The sequence below is a fragment of the Ascidiella aspersa genome, chromosome 9 (genome assembly GCF_963924565.1).
Source record: "Ascidiella aspersa chromosome 9, kaAscAspe10.2, whole genome shotgun sequence".
NCBI lineage: Eukaryota > Metazoa > Chordata > Ascidiacea > Phlebobranchia > Ascidiidae > Ascidiella > Ascidiella aspersa.
In genome coordinates, this window is record NC_139455.1 from 19,718,784 (window position 1) to 19,735,822 (window position 17,039).

Here is a 17,039-nt window from a genome sequence, read left to right on the forward strand (position 1 = left end):
ACCAATATAACCGAAGCAGAAACTAAGACTTTATAGAGCACCCATAGATTAGGGGTACCACATTTTCAACACCCAAAAAGAGGACATTTTTTGCCGGCAAGTAAAAGAGGTGCAGTCGTTAGATTTATAGCTATAATGGTGCTCCACTGTATGAAATGCCATGGTGGCTTCGGCAGCTGCAACTTCGACACACCTGTATGCTATGGACTAACTATACAAGCTTCTGTAAGAAATAAAAACATCGCCTACCATACAGTAACATCAATGATAGGCTAGCTAGGCCTACAACACTCAAACCTTTGCTTTATTAATGAGCGTTTTTACATGTGAGGTTCGGTTGCAATCTTTCTGGCACAATGTTTGCAATAACAATCAAGAAGGTAGGGCTGGTAGGGCAATTTGTTGTAAAACCTTTTTTAAACCAGCAATTCAGCATGTTTAATGACTACAGTAATTTTTCGGAAATAAATACAACGTCTCGCCGAAAAGTCTTGTTGAAAGTAGAAGCAACCAACTCGAAATGCAAAAAAGAGGACTTTGGGCATTTTTGAGCGTCCCAGGAGGACCAATAACTTTTCTTGAGAAAAGAGGACAAATCCTCCTAAAAGAGGACATATGGTAGGCCTACCATAGATTCTCTGGAGATTTTTCTATGTGCTTTAAATTGTGCGTCTGTTGCTTAGAAAATCTGCAAACTAATTATTGAGAGGCTAGACTTCTCTTCAAAAAGATGTTTTTACCTGATAAAACCGACGTTAGCTAAACAAACAATGTTTTGTTTTTTTTGCTTTAATTTCCAACTGGTGTGTGCCTCTGATGTGCTATGCGGATTCCCGTCAAAGGTCAATTGTCAAATGTTTCGGCGGCAATGGAAGTAAACAACAAGCGTCGTCGAAACGTTAGATAATGCTACTGTTGCTTTTCAGGTTTAAGAGAATGTTACGTACGGGCAACGGTTAACTTAACAATGTCCCGCTGTAACAATGAAATACACCATTGGCATGTAGTTTATTAGTGTAATGAAATGCTGCGCAACCCTGAAATAGTTATTGCAACACAACACATCTAATTGTCAAGTATTTGTGATATTTTTGCATAAATGTTACGCAATGATAATGCAATAATTTCCCGATCTAATAGAAAACTGTAACATTTAGAAATGCTTTGCGACCCACCGGAACTAGCTTTGCGACCCACCGACCCACTGGTTGGGAAGCACTGTCTTAAAGGACATAAGCACACGGACTAGCATCCGAGGCAGTCAAAACGACGCAGCGTTTGACTGTAAACTTTTGACGTATTCGATGTCTTTAACAACTTTTCATCCTAAGTCTCAAGTCACTCAACTCAAAAGCCGTGGTAATTGTCAAAGTTCAGAAAAATAAAAAAGGGCTATTTAATGGAATAAATAAAATGATAACAAAGTATCTAGCTAATTTCGGAGAAACCAGTTATGGCAAAGACGTAACCTATATGAAATTACACAATCCGCAAAACACGCATTTATCTCCCAGCAAGGCCAGTACGGTTTTCCAGTCAGAAGCCTTGGAATATTAAAAGGAAGATTTTGGTAGATGTAAGATATAAAGCATACTAAATTTTAGGTTTAATTTTTAACTGCAGTGAATCGGGCCTATTTGGTTTTCCTTGTTCTCTTTTTAGATGTATACCTCAGTAGAACGTTTTTAATTACTTTTACCGTTATTAATATTTATTTTAATTTCTATGAGTTTTGCTCTTGTTTAGCTAAAATTTTGTCTAATCTTCAAATATAACATGAAACTGTAAAATTAAATTTATATTAGCGACGGGGAACCATATCAACCTACTCTTTAGAAACGCAAAATTACAACACATCCTGCATATAAAAAGTAGCGTTTTTAGAGGCTGAGTTTAGAGGTTTTGCCTGAAGGCTAACAGCCCCGCGTAAGCCGTTTTGCATCGTGTAAAAATTGGCTTCATCAGAAAGGTTAAAATTATAAACAATCTATATGTATTCAGGTAATGTATGTCATTTAAGTAGCGTAAAAATATGTTGTAAAATACGCTACACTCCGCTATCGACGAGAGCATGAGCAATCACTATTGTAGCGTAAAGTACACAGCTCCGCAACGGTGGAGATGAAACGTCTCGTACGCGGCACGGCTAGAAACAAAATTGCAAACTGCCTTGTGCAACTGGAGATTTTTTGGTTTGCCAGGTGCACCTCAAATGGATGACAGTGGACGATATAAAAAGTATTAGACAGTTGAAAAGTGCATATAGAAAAACTACCGTTCTATACTTATATAAACAATAAAACTCAAAGTTTAAAAACCCGCGTAAAACCAGGATCAGACATTTTTTAAAGGAATCTATATTTCGCCTACACTGGCATCGTCCATTCCCATAAGTAAAGTAAAATACATATACATAGCAAAGTAAAGTAATAATATATTAATAATTATATGCTTATATAAATATCTGCTAGTTTTGCAAAAAATATATAACCATGATCGGGCATTTAATTAAGAGGGTAATAGTGCTGCTTAACCCTCGCAAGTGCCGCCTCGTAGTAACCCCACATATCCGACAACAAACTCCCTGGACATTGCATGTGTTATGCGGGGCAAAGCAAATTATACCAAAGGCTGATTAGAGGCCATTTGCTACGACTTCAGAGACGAGAAGCAGACGTCAGGAAATCTTCAAGTAGCTTATTAAACTTTTCAGCATAGCGAAGATGCAGATTGTGTTTTCCGTCATTCCAAACTTCCAGTCTGAACGTTATAAAGATAAAATGACTTAGACCAGTGGTTCACAACCGCCGGTCCGCCAAATATATTACAATCTTAAATCTCAACTATAAAATGTAAGATGTTGAAGGCTTGTCCATCAAATTTAGAACTTCGCCAGCTTCGTAATTGCAACATTGTAAAGTAAAATGGAGTTAATGGTCTACTTTGGACTTTATCGAGTGTTGTGCCCAACTGTTAAAAGTAGGCTACTCGTTTAAGTCTTAAATTTTAGGACCAGTTGAAGGGTCTATGTAAAAACCTTCAATAGAACCACGTATAACACGTATGATATCAAAGATCAAAGAGACAGCAGCAAATGGCTAATTGAATGGAAGTTTCCATTGTTTGCTTTTAAGTTGCATACTTTTGTCATATTTGCATTTTGGGTTGATTTTGATGTTTGAAGGTCCACCGGCCGCAAAATTTGTTTTGGAATTTTACCGGTCCGTAAGCTAAAAAGGTTTGGAACCACTGACTTAGGCGGAACCCTTTGATTTAAATAGGATGTTATCGTGGCGTACTTCACTGTGTGTCTACGTTGCTGATTACATTTAACAATAAGTTGAATGGTAAAATCCACTTTGTACTTCACTTTTGTGTGAAGTTGCTTGTACTAAAAGATTGTAGCAAGCATTGGCGTCATGGTTGTTTCTCGACTCGCTCCTCTATGAACTTGTGCAGCTCAGTAGGTAGAGCGACGGTCCCGGTATGGCCGGAAGTAGTGAGTTCGAACCTCATTGCAGGCAAGTTGTTTTTCTAGCCTGTCCTACTTGCATCATTGATCGACAGATTCGGTGAGTCTGCTATGGCCTTCAGTCTACCCTTCGTACTATTTTGATAATTTACATCTCTTACCAAAACAAAAGAAAAAGTCTACCATGCGTATTTCACCGGCCAAAAAATTCTAAACGGGCTTTTTTTCGTTTTGAGGGACTCAAAGCGTAACGTGGCTGACGTCACCAACCTCGAGTTTTTTATACTTTTGTGGAGGTTCTTTGCTTGAAATAGCGGCACCAGCGCATCCTTCATTCCGTGAACAATCAACGTTTGCGCTTTAATATCTGCCAGAAGCTGTAGCGTAAAATAAACAGGTAACCAAGAGATTATTTTTCTTTTATAAACATTAAAAATATGTACCCATTTGGGGCAAAAAACGCATTATTTCAACATACTTCCATCATGACCAAAATAAATTTTTACTACAAATGAAATCCACGTTTTCCATAATAAACGTTAGTTTTGAGCCTTGAACGATTTGCCCTACATATTTAGTTAACTGCGATAACGGAACAAAAAAATTAGACGGTTAGATTAAACAGAATAAGGGTCGTATAAGAAACGACAACAAGATCATTTACATGCAATTTAATGAATGAGTCCCTTATCATAAACACGCCGTGTTTTTGCACAGCACTACAACCAAGACTAGACGGGAATTTTTCCAAAAGGTGAGGCTGAGGAATCCCAATAATTTTGGATCGCAGCCGCATGCATATACATGCATGCATTCCTAGACTTTTAAACTTCGCCAAGTTTTGGATGTTTTAACCTAATGTATAGCTTTTATCATTTTTTTAATAATAATAGTTAAGCATTTAGCGTTTTAAGATAAAATATCACCGCAAAAATTTTCCTTTAGAAGTTGTATGGTATATATTTCAGGTAGTTGTGTGTTGGTTTACAGCATTGGTCGGCCACCCTCGGCCCGCGGGCCGATGTAATTCATCCGGCCCGCCGCCTCTTTGACAAAGTAGACACGAGTCCATTTCACATACTTTTTGACTATTTTAACTACGTAAGTGCAAAAAATTTTCGCGCTTTGTGCGAAATGATCATCCTACGTCCGGTTTGTTTACGTTTTCATGCGCCGTGGAAGGTTGTCAAACGTGTCGCGAAAAAAAAAAAACGGAAACAGAAACGGAAAAGCCTATTCAAAAATATGGTACATATTTTTTTACATTTTTTATTTTCGACAATGTGATAAAAGCTTGCAAGGAATTTACAAAAAATAACGGTATACCAAAAAAATCGCGCTTGCTAGGTGCGCCTTCACTCACAACGCTTAATAAACACTGAGCTACATTAAATTTAAGTGTTATCGCGTTCCCTTTAAAGTAGTTTATTACACGTTTCATAGTAGTATGGAAGACGAAATGTGAGGTCGAATTTTAAACCAAACAAACGCCTTTGTTTGCGCTCTGCTCAACACTTTATTGACTCTGTAAATGTAAATAAACACGCTTTCATGTGCAAAAAATATCCTAGGTCTGCCTAATTCAAAGTTGTTCTAACATTTCAATAACACAGTTCTTAGTTATCATTTTGTGTGGCCAGTAGAGAATTTTCTTAGTTTGGTTTGGGCCCGCGACTAGAAAAAGGTTGCCGACCACTGGTTTACAGCAAAAATGTTAAATATCAGTAAAATAAAGAATAGTCCTACCTTTACTATAACTATCTTCAAAAAGCATCTAACAATGAGATGAAGTTTAATCTAATCAGTAATCTAGAAAGCAAACCCTGAACCAACATTTTGAAAGAGATCTGTATTTCCATATTCATCTGCATATTTTTCCTGCATAGCTACAAACACATCAACCCATGCATGCCAAGTTTTCTCGAAATATTCCTCTCCATAAACATCAATCATTGGCTGTTTCATACGGTCACTCCACGATGTAAGGTCTCGCACATCTACATGAATTATGTATTGAAGGAAAAGTTTAATTTCAAGTTTAAATAGTGTGTATGTTTTTAAGTATAGAAGTAGCAGAAATGTCCATTAATTTTAGGTCACCTGCAATACTGGATAACAGGTGATAGTATTCTGAATTTAATGTGAAAAACATTTCTCTTTTATATTTGACTAATTTAGCTTATTTAATTTGATAATTTTGTTTAAATTATACCATCACAATGACATTATTTGGATCTAGATTGGACAGCGATTATTTTTGTTTAAAAAACTTCTACTATGAGACATTTTTATATAGTAGTATATGTGATAATAGTCAAACGTTGTCTTGCACCAAATTATCTAAAGTACAAAATGTCACAGAAAAACTCACTTTGATACATAATAAGTTCTTCTTGCGTGAAATAGGAATTTCCACCCCACACAACAAGTTTCTGCACATTTTCACTATGCTTTGCAGCAAGAATACAAGCAGCGTTGCAACCGTCACTCCAGCCAACAACCGAATAAGAACCAATTCCAAGAGCCTAAAAAATAAAACGATTTCCAAATACATACATTGCTGAAACAAATGAAGATGTAAGACGTATACAAAAGTTCAACCAGTGGTCAAGAAAAAAATAGTGGTTTGATTATGCCAGTAGTCAGCAAACTTTTTTTGTTGCGGCCCAAAGTAATCTTTTTAAAGCTATTGAAGGCCCACTACATAAAACCAGTACAACAATAGTGTCGGATTCAGGATATTTGAAGGTGAAATATTACACAGTGCCTTGATGCCCAAATCATTGCTAAATCATAATGTAAAACATGCTATATAACAAAGAATATACGCTCACAGCGCGGAATTTTTTGTTTACATAGGGTTGGCAAAACATATAGATTGACAGGCTCTCTGGACCACATTTGACAACGTGGGCCTTTCCAGGCTGAGCTAATTTAAAATTTCCTAGTCACATCAACTTTTAAAACAAAGTGCAATGAATGTATGGCTATCACGCGGCCCACAACTACGTGATAACACTAAGCTATTCAAAAGTAACTCGCGGCCCACTAAAGATGGCTCTGCGGCCTACAGTTTGCCGACCACTGGATTATGCTGTAGTGTATATATAAAATAAAAATATTTTGATTGGTGCCTTGTTTCGAAAAAACACAACATAAAACTACACTATAAAAGGCAGTGAAAACATTATAGGTTTTAAATGACTTGGGTTTGCCAAATTTTTTACTTTTTTTTTCATGATTTGTTGTAGGGCTTAGCCAAGAAAAAAATTACCAAACTAACTTTGAGTGTTAGACAAAAAAGAAGAATTTTATTGAAATACACAGATATACAGAAAAACACTATAGACCTTCATTAGGGCAGCTCCATCATCAGCATCACGGTATAAAAAATCCATCGGAAAATCCCGATTGGGTGGCCGTGATTTTCCATAACCCCTTGGATCAAATCCCACCACAGTGAACTTATCACGGTTCAGCAGTTTCATTTGGGGGTCAAAGTCTGTTTTGATGCTACCTACATTTATCAAAAAATATTTTTTAAATCCTGAAGTGCCCTAAAAAATGTTAACTAAACCTTTCAAAAACCCTAGTAGCAGTATTATAAGTAACAAACTCGTAATATTATCATTTACCATGGTATGCATGAATATTTAATTTTACAATATACAAAACAAGGCTGTCACTTGTCAGACGGGTTTGTTACTAAAAAAATTATTAGTTTTTAGAAATCTAATTTAACAATAGTGTATACATCTATTTTCAAAATGAAATCAATAACATAGCATACAATATATAATGTCAAGGCATTTGTACAGACAGGCATTGTACAGTGTACAGTTTATAACAGAGGTTCCCAACTTGGGGGTTGCAAGAGGTTGTCAGGAGGGTCGTTGTGTACTAATTGTCTAACGAAATTTTAATAGGAAACAAAACAATACGAACAAATTAGCAGTGTAAGGAGTAAAAAAATGCGCCAGTTTAACAATTTTGTTCACAACATTTGCTTTAGTCAACCAGTCGTGTATTTGAGTCACCGTTACTCCTGTTTTTAATCAATGGAAAAAGAAATGTGGGTTGTGTAGGTTTTAAAAACAGACAAGGGGCTCGCGACAACAAAAAGGTTGGGAACCACTGGTTTATAGCTATTAAATTTACCGACCCAATGCTCCAGGCATGAGCAATAAAGCATGATTTCCACTCCCAACCTTTTCGTAATACAGATTTACTCCATTTGCAAGAATCTTTGATCCAGAAGACATCTTAGCGATTCTAAAAATAAAATATAAAAATATTTTTTTTGTAATACTGTAGGTATTTTATCTATAGATAACCACAGGGTCTACAGTTACAAAACGGCCATAATTTGTAGCCGGCACCTTTTTAGTGTGTGTGATGATGATCAATATTAAATAAGCATCAAGTTATGCTTGTTGAGTTTAGTCAGATTTTGTTTTAGATTTAAAAATGTTTTTTGAAAAAAGTAAATCTGCTAAAGTAAAAAATGCTATTGTATAGTATAGTATGGGGCTTAAAAGAGCTATTGTATAGTTTAAAATTACATTTACCATTATTAACAAAATTTGGCGCTGGTGTAGAATCCTACCACAAGGAACATTATTTGGGCTAGAGTGCGGGTTAGCCTTTGTGTTTGGGTAAAATAAACAATAATATTAAATAATAATACTTGACCACCCTCGCCCAAACACTAACACCGACAACCTAACCCAAATATTGCGTGTTGCTTTAATAATTGTTCCAACGCTGTGGTAGGATTCTAGACCAGCGCCCAAAACTTTAACACAAATAAAAGTGGTACAATTTACGGCGCTCTTTCACTATTGTACGTAAAAATTAATAAAAAAAAATTTTCTTCAAATGCCGCTTACCACAACGCATATTGTTTGGGTTAGGGTGCGGGTTAGCGTTTGGTTGAGGGTGGGTCAAATTATTATTAAATAAACAAAATATTACCTGACCCACCCTCACCCAAACGCTAACCCGCACCCTAACCAAAACAATATGCGTTGTGGTATGCGGTATTATTATCTTTTTTTTTGCATAACTTTTCACGTAAAATAGTGAAAGAGCGCCCAATTTACTTCTTGGCTATAAAGGAAATGCGGTTATATTTCAACACCAAAACATACCTTACTGATACAGGAAAGTAGATATTTGCTTTCGCATGTAGGGCAGTTCGTTTTACGATACGCAAACTTCTAAGCATCTTAATCAGCAAATATTTGACTTAACAGCAAATACGAAGTTAAGAGTCGCAAGCTAAATAGCACATCAGTGTGGGTGAATTCCCTTGTATAGTGTGGGTTTGTTTAGAATTTTTTTTGGTACACCAATAGAGCTAAAAAAAAAATTCGGCGGCACACCTACTTTATATATAAAGATGGAAAATACTAAAAAGGCAAATATAATAAGGCGCCGAAAATTTGACTTTTATATCCTTGTAGCGAATCAGCGTCTGTATTTGTTATTTACAGTACTGTGTTTATTGTGCGTGTGCTAAAGTCTGCTAAAGTCTTTCTGGCGTGTTTCCTGTGCGCTGCATCCTGCTAGTTAACTGGCCAGTTTTAATCCTCAACGCATTCGCTTTGAATGCAACGTTAGTCAAAGTGTCCTTTCTACTGCACTACAGTCAACAGATGCATGCCTTACTTGTGAGACGTGTTTGCGAACTATGCTGAATTATGTGAATGTACAATAAATCTATAAGCGACCTGACAGTATGCTCCTTAAATTACAATGGCAGTTTGTTTTAGTTTCGATTAAGTGGAGTCAGATAGCACGGTGGTCATGTCTCACCTGTTGAAATATACATTGGAGACCCCGACTGAGATATGAACATGCAAATAAATCCTTCTGAATAAAATTTTATGCATACTGTCAGGTTGCATAGAAAGTATGAATTATTTTGGTTTACTAGCGTTGTTTTCTCGTTTGTAAGTATTTTTAAGCTACGCCGATCAGTTATGATTTGTTGAAACGTTTGTTGACAAGTTTATGCCAGCGTTATTGCTTGTTAAATTGATATTTGATTAGCCGTAATGCAGAGAAAAATCGTTTGACGCTTTAAATTAGTGGTTACGCAAGACTGTTATAGTTATTGTTGCGAAATTATGGCCCTTTTTTGGTAAAGTTTTAAAGGTGAAAATATTACGATCGAGGTTGAACACCTCTCGTGATATCTAATCTCAAAACCAATAAACGGATAGATTCTATCTCAACCAGCACTTACAGAAGTCGTTACTTCGAAAGTGTCAAGGCCACTGCGGCTACTGTCTCTGGTCACGTGTTATGGTGATTGATCTTTTATATCTCACCCAAAATAACCTGATCACTTTGTCTGAAATTCCTGCGTCACTTAACCGTTATGATTTATAAGAAGGAAAACAGAGCAGAAGGCCAAACCTTGTTGCCAATTCCCAACATAACGCGAGATTTATCTCATTTTGTGACTGCAAGCGAAAATGCTCTGGGTATTATAAACCCATGATTGCTAAGGCCTTTGATGCCTCATTTACCTTTCAGACGGTGTGAGATAACCGTCATATAGCCCACATGAAGTTACTAGCATGCAGAGAGTAACTTTCTAGAATAACCTTTTGCGCCAAGGTTATTATGTCTGCTTTAGGGAACCCATCAAATGTGGACTAGGCGATGTAATTTGTTTTCGCGTTTTTGAGATTAGCACCTTGCCCCTTTTAATTGGTATTCTAGAGCAAAAGACTCTAAGCAACTAACTTCAGTTTTGCGATTTGAAATTAGAATTGCGTTTTAAGACGATCATTTTCTGCATTATAGGCTATTCAAAAGTGTTTTGCATTGTTGTTTATTGTGCCTTTCAAGTACCATTTCAGACGTTACATCGTGTCGTACAACCAGCTACCCCTGGAGTTGTTCGTGGGCCGCCAAGACAAGGAATTCATGAACCCTCTTCGCTCTATTGAACACCACGGTTCCCAACACGTGCTGTTTCCATATTGCACAAATGTCCGACGTTCTGCGTTTGTTGGTCGACTTCTGATCGGATCCTGGGAAGATTTTAAAGAAGAAGCGCGGCTCAACGAACTGCTAGGAACTTTTTTTGTGTTCCTGGGGGAAGGCGGATGGTGTAGCGAATCAGCGTCTGTATTTGTTATTTACAGTACTGTGTTTATTGTGCGTGTGCTAAAGTCTGCTAAAGTCTTTCTGGCGTGTTTCCTGTGCGCTGCATCCTGCTAGTTAACTGGCCAGTTTTAATCCTCAACGCATTCGCTTTGAATGCAACGTTAGTCAAAGTGTCCTTTCTACTGCACTACAGTCAACAGATGCATGCCTTACTTGTGAGACGTGTTTGCGAACTATGCTGAATTATGTGAATGTACAATAAATCTATAAGCGACCTGACAGTATGCTCCTTAAATTACAATGGCAGTTTGTTTTAGTTTCGATTAAGTGGAGTCAGATAGCACGGTGGTCATGTCTCACCTGTTGAAATATACATCCTTTTATCTTTTGATTTTGCTATTTTACGGTCTTCATAAAGACGGCCAATTATGTTTATAAACGAGGGGAATCCAGCCATAAGACTGAAATTAGAACAACATCAACGTCAATATGAAACACAGTTGGTAATGGGACCAAAATAAAATTCCCTTATATCGAATATAATGGCATTGTAGGAAGTGGTTTCTTTAATGAGTCTCAATTAAATGTTCTTTTACCCCGATCAATCACCAACTTCCACAATGGGTATTGTCTGAGTCTAATTACAAATCCACACAGTGTTTGTTGGCTGGTGTTTAGCAAGCCAGCCAGAAGCCGGCAAGCAACACAACCTTTCGGTATTTAACTGGCGACCAACTGGTATATCGAAACGCCAACACATAAATATATTTACACTTCGCATGACGGAACAGGTTACGTGTCATAGCACGAAAAACCTTTTTTAGGGCAGCAGAAATGTGTGTCATCACATAACGGCGCGTTTTGCTGGAAATGTTTTGGTTAGCAACGGTTCTTGCCAGCGGCAAAATAACAGTAAATTTCCATTACGTCACAGCGATAAAAGACAGGTTTTATGTGAAAATAAACGAGGTAAAAATATGCAATACGATAAATTCCAAGTTATCCACCAATTATTACTTATGACGCTACAGCATATCAGTAATTTTACTTAATATTTTACACTGATAACATGTAGGCCCTAGACCAAATTAATAAAAGTCCTAATCAGAGTTGGATCAGTTACTTTAATTCAGTTCAATTGCAATTGCAATTACAATTACTCCCATAAATGTTTTAATTACATTACAATTACATTAAAAACTGTAATTAAATGCTTAATTACAATTGATCTAACTCTGGTCGTAATAACGTCTTAAGAAGTCCTAAACCCGTCAGAATAAGACTTTAAAGGTTAAAATAATGGCCAATACAAGCTTTTACCTAACCCCAAACTTCACCACTAAATCTAAATTTTATTACCGACTCCACCGATTTCTAACCCAAAGTTAATTTGTATACCCACCTGTTACCCAGCACCACTAACCCCAAACAGTGGCAATTATAACGACCTAATGCCCAAACAGCGGCGCCGTAAATGCCGTTTAAACTAGAGCGCCGAAAAATCGACACCAAAACATCCGATGCCAGACCGATTTCCCCCGATCGTCCCATACACTCCTACAGTTTTCAGCATTATTTGGCAAATTAAGGCCTTGTTTGCGTGAAATTAGGACTTGCTTATTCCGACAGGTTTATTTATTTGTTGGGCGATTTTATATCTTATTCTCTCGTGGATATTAGTGGCCTTTGGCTTTATATGTCGTTGGTTTTATTACTATGGTATTGTAGATTATTCTGTTTTATATAGGCTATTGTTGCTTTGTAGGTCCTATTGTGTGTTCCGGGTCCCATTTGCATTACCGGATCAGAAAGCATTGAGGGCTTTTAGTAGAATAGTTAAAAATGGCCTGACAATTAATTGTACATTGTACTTTTTTGTCTAATTTAGTTTTGAAACAGCAGCCAAAATTAAAAAAAAACTAAATAAAAATACATTCACAATTATCTTTATTGGTTTCAAGCGTGTGGATAATCTCCCTTTTCAACTTTGTGTGAAGTTCCAAAACAATTGAACGTGACATAGGTTTTAAAAAAGTTTTAAATGGCCCATTAAGGAAAGTTTATAAAGTTACATTAAAATTATTGCATAAGATCAAAATGCCCGCCTTCATATAACATTTTCGTTTTGATTTTTTTGTGAAAAAAACCCTGAAAAGGCAGCACATCCAGGAACATTGCGTCACACCCGGCATGGTCTCGCGGCACACAGTTTGTGGAGCACTGGTGTAGACTAACGATAGCGAACCCTGGATTACAAACCATAGCTATATCTTTTAAATAACAAGTGCAGGGGCGGAAAAATTTGTTACCGGTACGGTATGTCACATTTTTACGTGTAGGCTACCTCTATATGATAACATCTTCAGAAGATTTCATACCACACCCTGAAAAAAAAACCGGATAAACCTGCCCCAAAAAAACACAACAATAGGACGCTAGTACATTCGATTTACGGCTTACATATTTTTCCGGTTAAAAAAACTTTCTATTTCAAGTTTCGTTTAAAATATTAAAAGGTCACCATTCAACAAACTTGCAAATAAAGAATCCACTTTGACTCGTATCTTTTACGCTGGTCTAAAGCAGGGCTGCGGAGTCGGAGTCGGTTTCTTTTGCCGGAGTCGGACTCGGGACTCGAGTAAGACCGCGTAAAACTACTCGAGTCCCGAATCTGACGTGCGCATGCGCAGTATCAAATTTTAAAACTGTTAAGACGGCAAAATGTAAGTTGTAAAAGTGTAATAGCAAATGTGAAATGTTTTTAAACCATGTAATGCGGGTGGATCAATTATGACATCAATATGAGTGGATTGCAGAAAATCCACCTTAATTTAGTTGCGTAAATGGGTAAAATACAGGCTGTAGAGTCAGAGCTGGACTCGGGACTCGACAAAATCTTACATTTGGCCGGAGTCAGGACTCGGGTGTATTTTTTTGGACCGAGTCGGACTCGGACTCGGGTTGTTTTTAATCGACTTCGCAGCCCTATTCTGAAGCAGTCGTGGTTGTGCGCATGTTGATTTATCAAAAACTCGCAAACAACAACATCCTGATCAAACATTAAACCTCCAAAAAGATTCTGAACTTGTTCAGAAACCCGAAAAACGTGCTGCGACACATAGGTCTATTGAGTCGACCTTTCACCTACTTTTTACCTGGTTGCCTGAGGAAAGACGTGAGTAGGCATTTCCAGCGCTAATTGCTGCAGCAACTAGCATTCCAACCGAACGCAAATCGTTTAAATAGCATTTTCAGTTCTCCAACGCGAGATTCAGTTTGACTGGAGGATACTTGCTGTGGATTTTTTCCGTTAATCTTTAGTTAATTTAATTTGCTTTTGCTAGCTATTAGTTTACATTTCTTCTTTCGAAATGAAGCTTCCCTTTTGTTTATGGTAAGTTATGCTACAGGATTTCATAGAATTAAAGCGTTACGGAATTCCACAATGTGTAAATCTTTCACCTTTCACTAAAGATTTCCGTGAAGCAGGACTTTGTAATGAGTCTCCAACTATGAACCGTTTAGCAGTTCAGAAAAAAAGAGAAAACGTTCTTGATTTTTTACAGGTTTTTCTTGGTTAGTTCTATTTTCGTTTCGCTTGCGATGGGCGATCATCACGTGGATGAAGGCTCCGCCACCAGCGAAGACGTCTTAGTTTGCGAACCTTCGTGTCAAGAAAACCAGTATTGTGTGGCTGTGTAAGTTTACCGCTTGGAAATGTTTATACACAGGGTTGTAAGAGTCAAGGGATGTTTTGTAAAATAGTAAAATAACAGTAAATAACAAAGTCCATTTCCGTGTCATAAGTAGCCTCACAGTCGAGTCGAGCTACGATGAAAAGTTTACCACTTAAAAATGTCTGCACAATGTTGTATTGTAAATGAGAGTGTTTTTAAACGATTTTCGAATACGAGTAACTTGATTTTGTAAAATAAGTCCCAACTTTAGCGTAGCATAGCAGAAAATTCTAAGTCAATAAATTGATAAAAAATGAAAATAAACACTTTACTGAAATTGGTAAAACTGTTTGCTTATTTTGGGTAAATTGCACTCCTCGCCTTGATATTGTTTGATCAGTCCCTTTACTTGTATTTAGGGTTTAATTTGTCTTAATGATGCCTGACGTAACCGCGACAAACTTTCGTCGTTGCTAATTTTGAGTTGTTTTGTAGTACTTTGTGTTTGTTTTTGTTACACAGAGACAACCGGACAGAATGCCAAAACACGACTTTAAGCAAGATTGCGAGAATAGCTGAGGGCTCTGAGGAGGGTTCTGCAATGGAGGAAAATCCGATTTGTGAGCCTGCCTGCGGAGAAAAGAAGATCTGCGTGCAACTGTAGGTAATACTGTCAACGTTTCGTGTATTTATACACGTTTGTCAAACTTTTGCAGCGACGTCAACTCTACTGCGTGTCGCGTCAACATGACCTCGAGCATGGAAGGTCGAATGCTAGAGGCCGTAATTCAAACTTCGGACATGAACGACGCTTGCTCGCCAAACCCTTGCGCTGGGGATTGCGTGTGCCAGCTTTCTTGCAAACATGAGCTCGGCTACCAGTGCGTCAGTCAGGCCGGCTTCATCGGAAAGAACTGTGATATCGGTGAGGCATATAAATACCCTCCAGTGTCCTTTTTCGATTTTGTTATGTGTGTTTATGCTTTTACAGCTATTCCTGTTGTGAGCTGTGGCGAGTCCGACATTTCGATCGCCGTCTCCGACAAGTTTTACGCGGAGTTCGACGGCGGAATTGGCAACAGCGTGTTTTACGTGTCTCCAGATTACGCCAGCAAAGATAAATGCATTGGTAAGACCTTATATTCCGAACAACTAGGACTTTTTACTGCTTAATGTCCTATAACTAAAATGGCAAACCTCTGATCAAGGTGAAATCACTCTGGATGGAAGCTTCCGCGTCGAAATTCCCCTCCCCTTTGTCGACTGCGGAACTTTCGTCAGCAGCGACCCGACTCTGACGGATCAGGGAATCCCCTTCGAGAACAAGCTGTGGATCAATCGGGACACTGGCGCCGATTTCGACATGCCGGTGCCAGTCATCAACTTCACTTGCGTCTATGCGCGAGACTACGCAGTCACCACAGCTCTGCAACCAATGTAGGGTGTACATTTACGTAATACTAGGCTTTCAAGGTAACACAGCCGTCTTTTTTAGCATCCAGCAAGACCCTGTACGCATCGGACGCTCCGGCAAGTTCTCGGTCGAGTTTAGCTTGTGCAAGATCGACTCCTGTCCTGCCCAGTGCCCCTCGTATCTCACTGTTAAAGATTACGGAATGTACACGATCGGCCAAGTGATCCACGTCAACGTAAAAGTGATCACTGGACAGGTGAGTAGGCTATCGGTAAACTGCAATGTTTATGTTATTGACCAAAAAAGATTTGACGGTATTACAAACAAAAAATCAAATTAACTTGTTTTTCCATAACATCACTAAACCAAACAACCTTGCTGCTTTTCAGGTCAAACCCGACTTTGTGGCCACGTTAGAGCAAATGTTTCTTTCCTGCAGCAGCGACCCATTCAGCAGCAGCGACGTTCTCACCACAATGGCCAGTGGAGGGTAGGTCCGTAATGCCACAAAGTTCCTGTAAATTTATTAAATAAATTAATTTTGCTTTTCATCAAGATGCCAACGCCCCAACCAAGTATTCAAGTTCGGGATGCGATCTGGTGACGAATCCTCGCCGGAATCGGTTTGCGCCAACTTCCAGGTTCCCAAAGCTGCCAGCTGCACTACCATCTTCATCCACGTTAAAGTGCTGCTTTGCATGGCTCGCGACCTCACTGTAGGCATTGTTTTTATCTTCTACTTTCAACTTTGTCCTGTTACAATGTGCAAACTTGTACAGAGTTGTAATGATGGGACTGTGAACTTCTTCTGCTCGTCCGCTGGTCGCAAGAAGCGATCTCTGCCAAGCGAGGAGAACGTTGCTTTCGCCACTTTGGGGCCAATTAGCATTATCAAGGGTTCCGCTGGGCGAAGGATCGAGCAGCTTTACTTGGACGGAACAACCAAAGGAGATTTCACATTTCATGACGACATCGTCTTGCCAACTGTAAAACCGGTTCTTGTCCAACCTACCACAGGCAATTTTACAGGTACCCCCATATATTTCTCCATAGTTTTAAAGTTTATTAGACATCGCTTTTGTCTTTTTAGATTACTCTCTGGTGATACTTTGGGTCGGGATCGCCACTTTTTCTGTTTGTTGCGTCGTCACGCTTTCGTTTATCATGTCGCGCGTTTATCGTTCTCGCGTGATATCGCCCCGTCAGAAGCACGCTGAAAACTATAATTTGTAAAAAAAGCAACGTATTTCCCAATAAATGAATTTTGTGCATTTTGTTTTGTAGCGTTTCCTGATTTTGCGACCACGTGCGTCGTTAACAATCCTGTCAGGCGCCAGCTGCGAAACCGCCTTTC

General features: G+C 38.3%; 2 protein-coding genes across 3 annotated transcripts; one reads left to right on the top strand and one right to left on the bottom strand.

Annotated features, from left to right (window-relative positions):
- Positions 1-1,905: 1,905 nt before the first annotated feature.
- On the bottom strand, positions 1,906-8,714 carry LOC146133468 (serine hydrolase BPHL-like). 2 transcript variants are annotated; one of them, XM_083396979.1, is made up of 8 exons: positions 8,623-8,714; positions 7,635-7,744; positions 6,823-6,989; positions 5,844-5,997; positions 5,306-5,469; positions 3,743-3,849; positions 2,626-2,760; positions 1,906-2,146 (listed from the first exon to the last, which is right to left on the bottom strand). In XM_083396979.1, exons 1-7 carry the CDS (start codon positions 8,697-8,699, stop codon positions 2,658-2,660), a joined length of 882 nt encoding a protein of 293 aa, XP_083253105.1. In that variant the 5' UTR covers positions 8,700-8,714; the 3' UTR covers positions 1,906-2,146; positions 2,626-2,657. The 2 variants fall into 2 exon arrangements, with proteins under 2 accessions (XP_083253105.1, XP_083253104.1); XM_083396978.1 differs by having other exon boundaries at positions 1,906-2,760.
- A 5,483-nt stretch (positions 8,715-14,197) lies between these two features.
- LOC146133469 (uncharacterized) lies at positions 14,198-16,918 on the top strand. The gene is made up of 10 exons (XM_083397755.1): positions 14,198-14,292; positions 14,794-14,931; positions 14,988-15,196; positions 15,263-15,400; positions 15,480-15,708; positions 15,767-15,941; positions 16,075-16,175; positions 16,242-16,401; positions 16,465-16,714; positions 16,776-16,918. Exons 1-10 carry the CDS (start codon positions 14,198-14,200, stop codon positions 16,916-16,918), a joined length of 1,638 nt encoding a protein of 545 aa, XP_083253881.1.
- Positions 16,919-17,039: the final 121 nt, after the last annotated feature.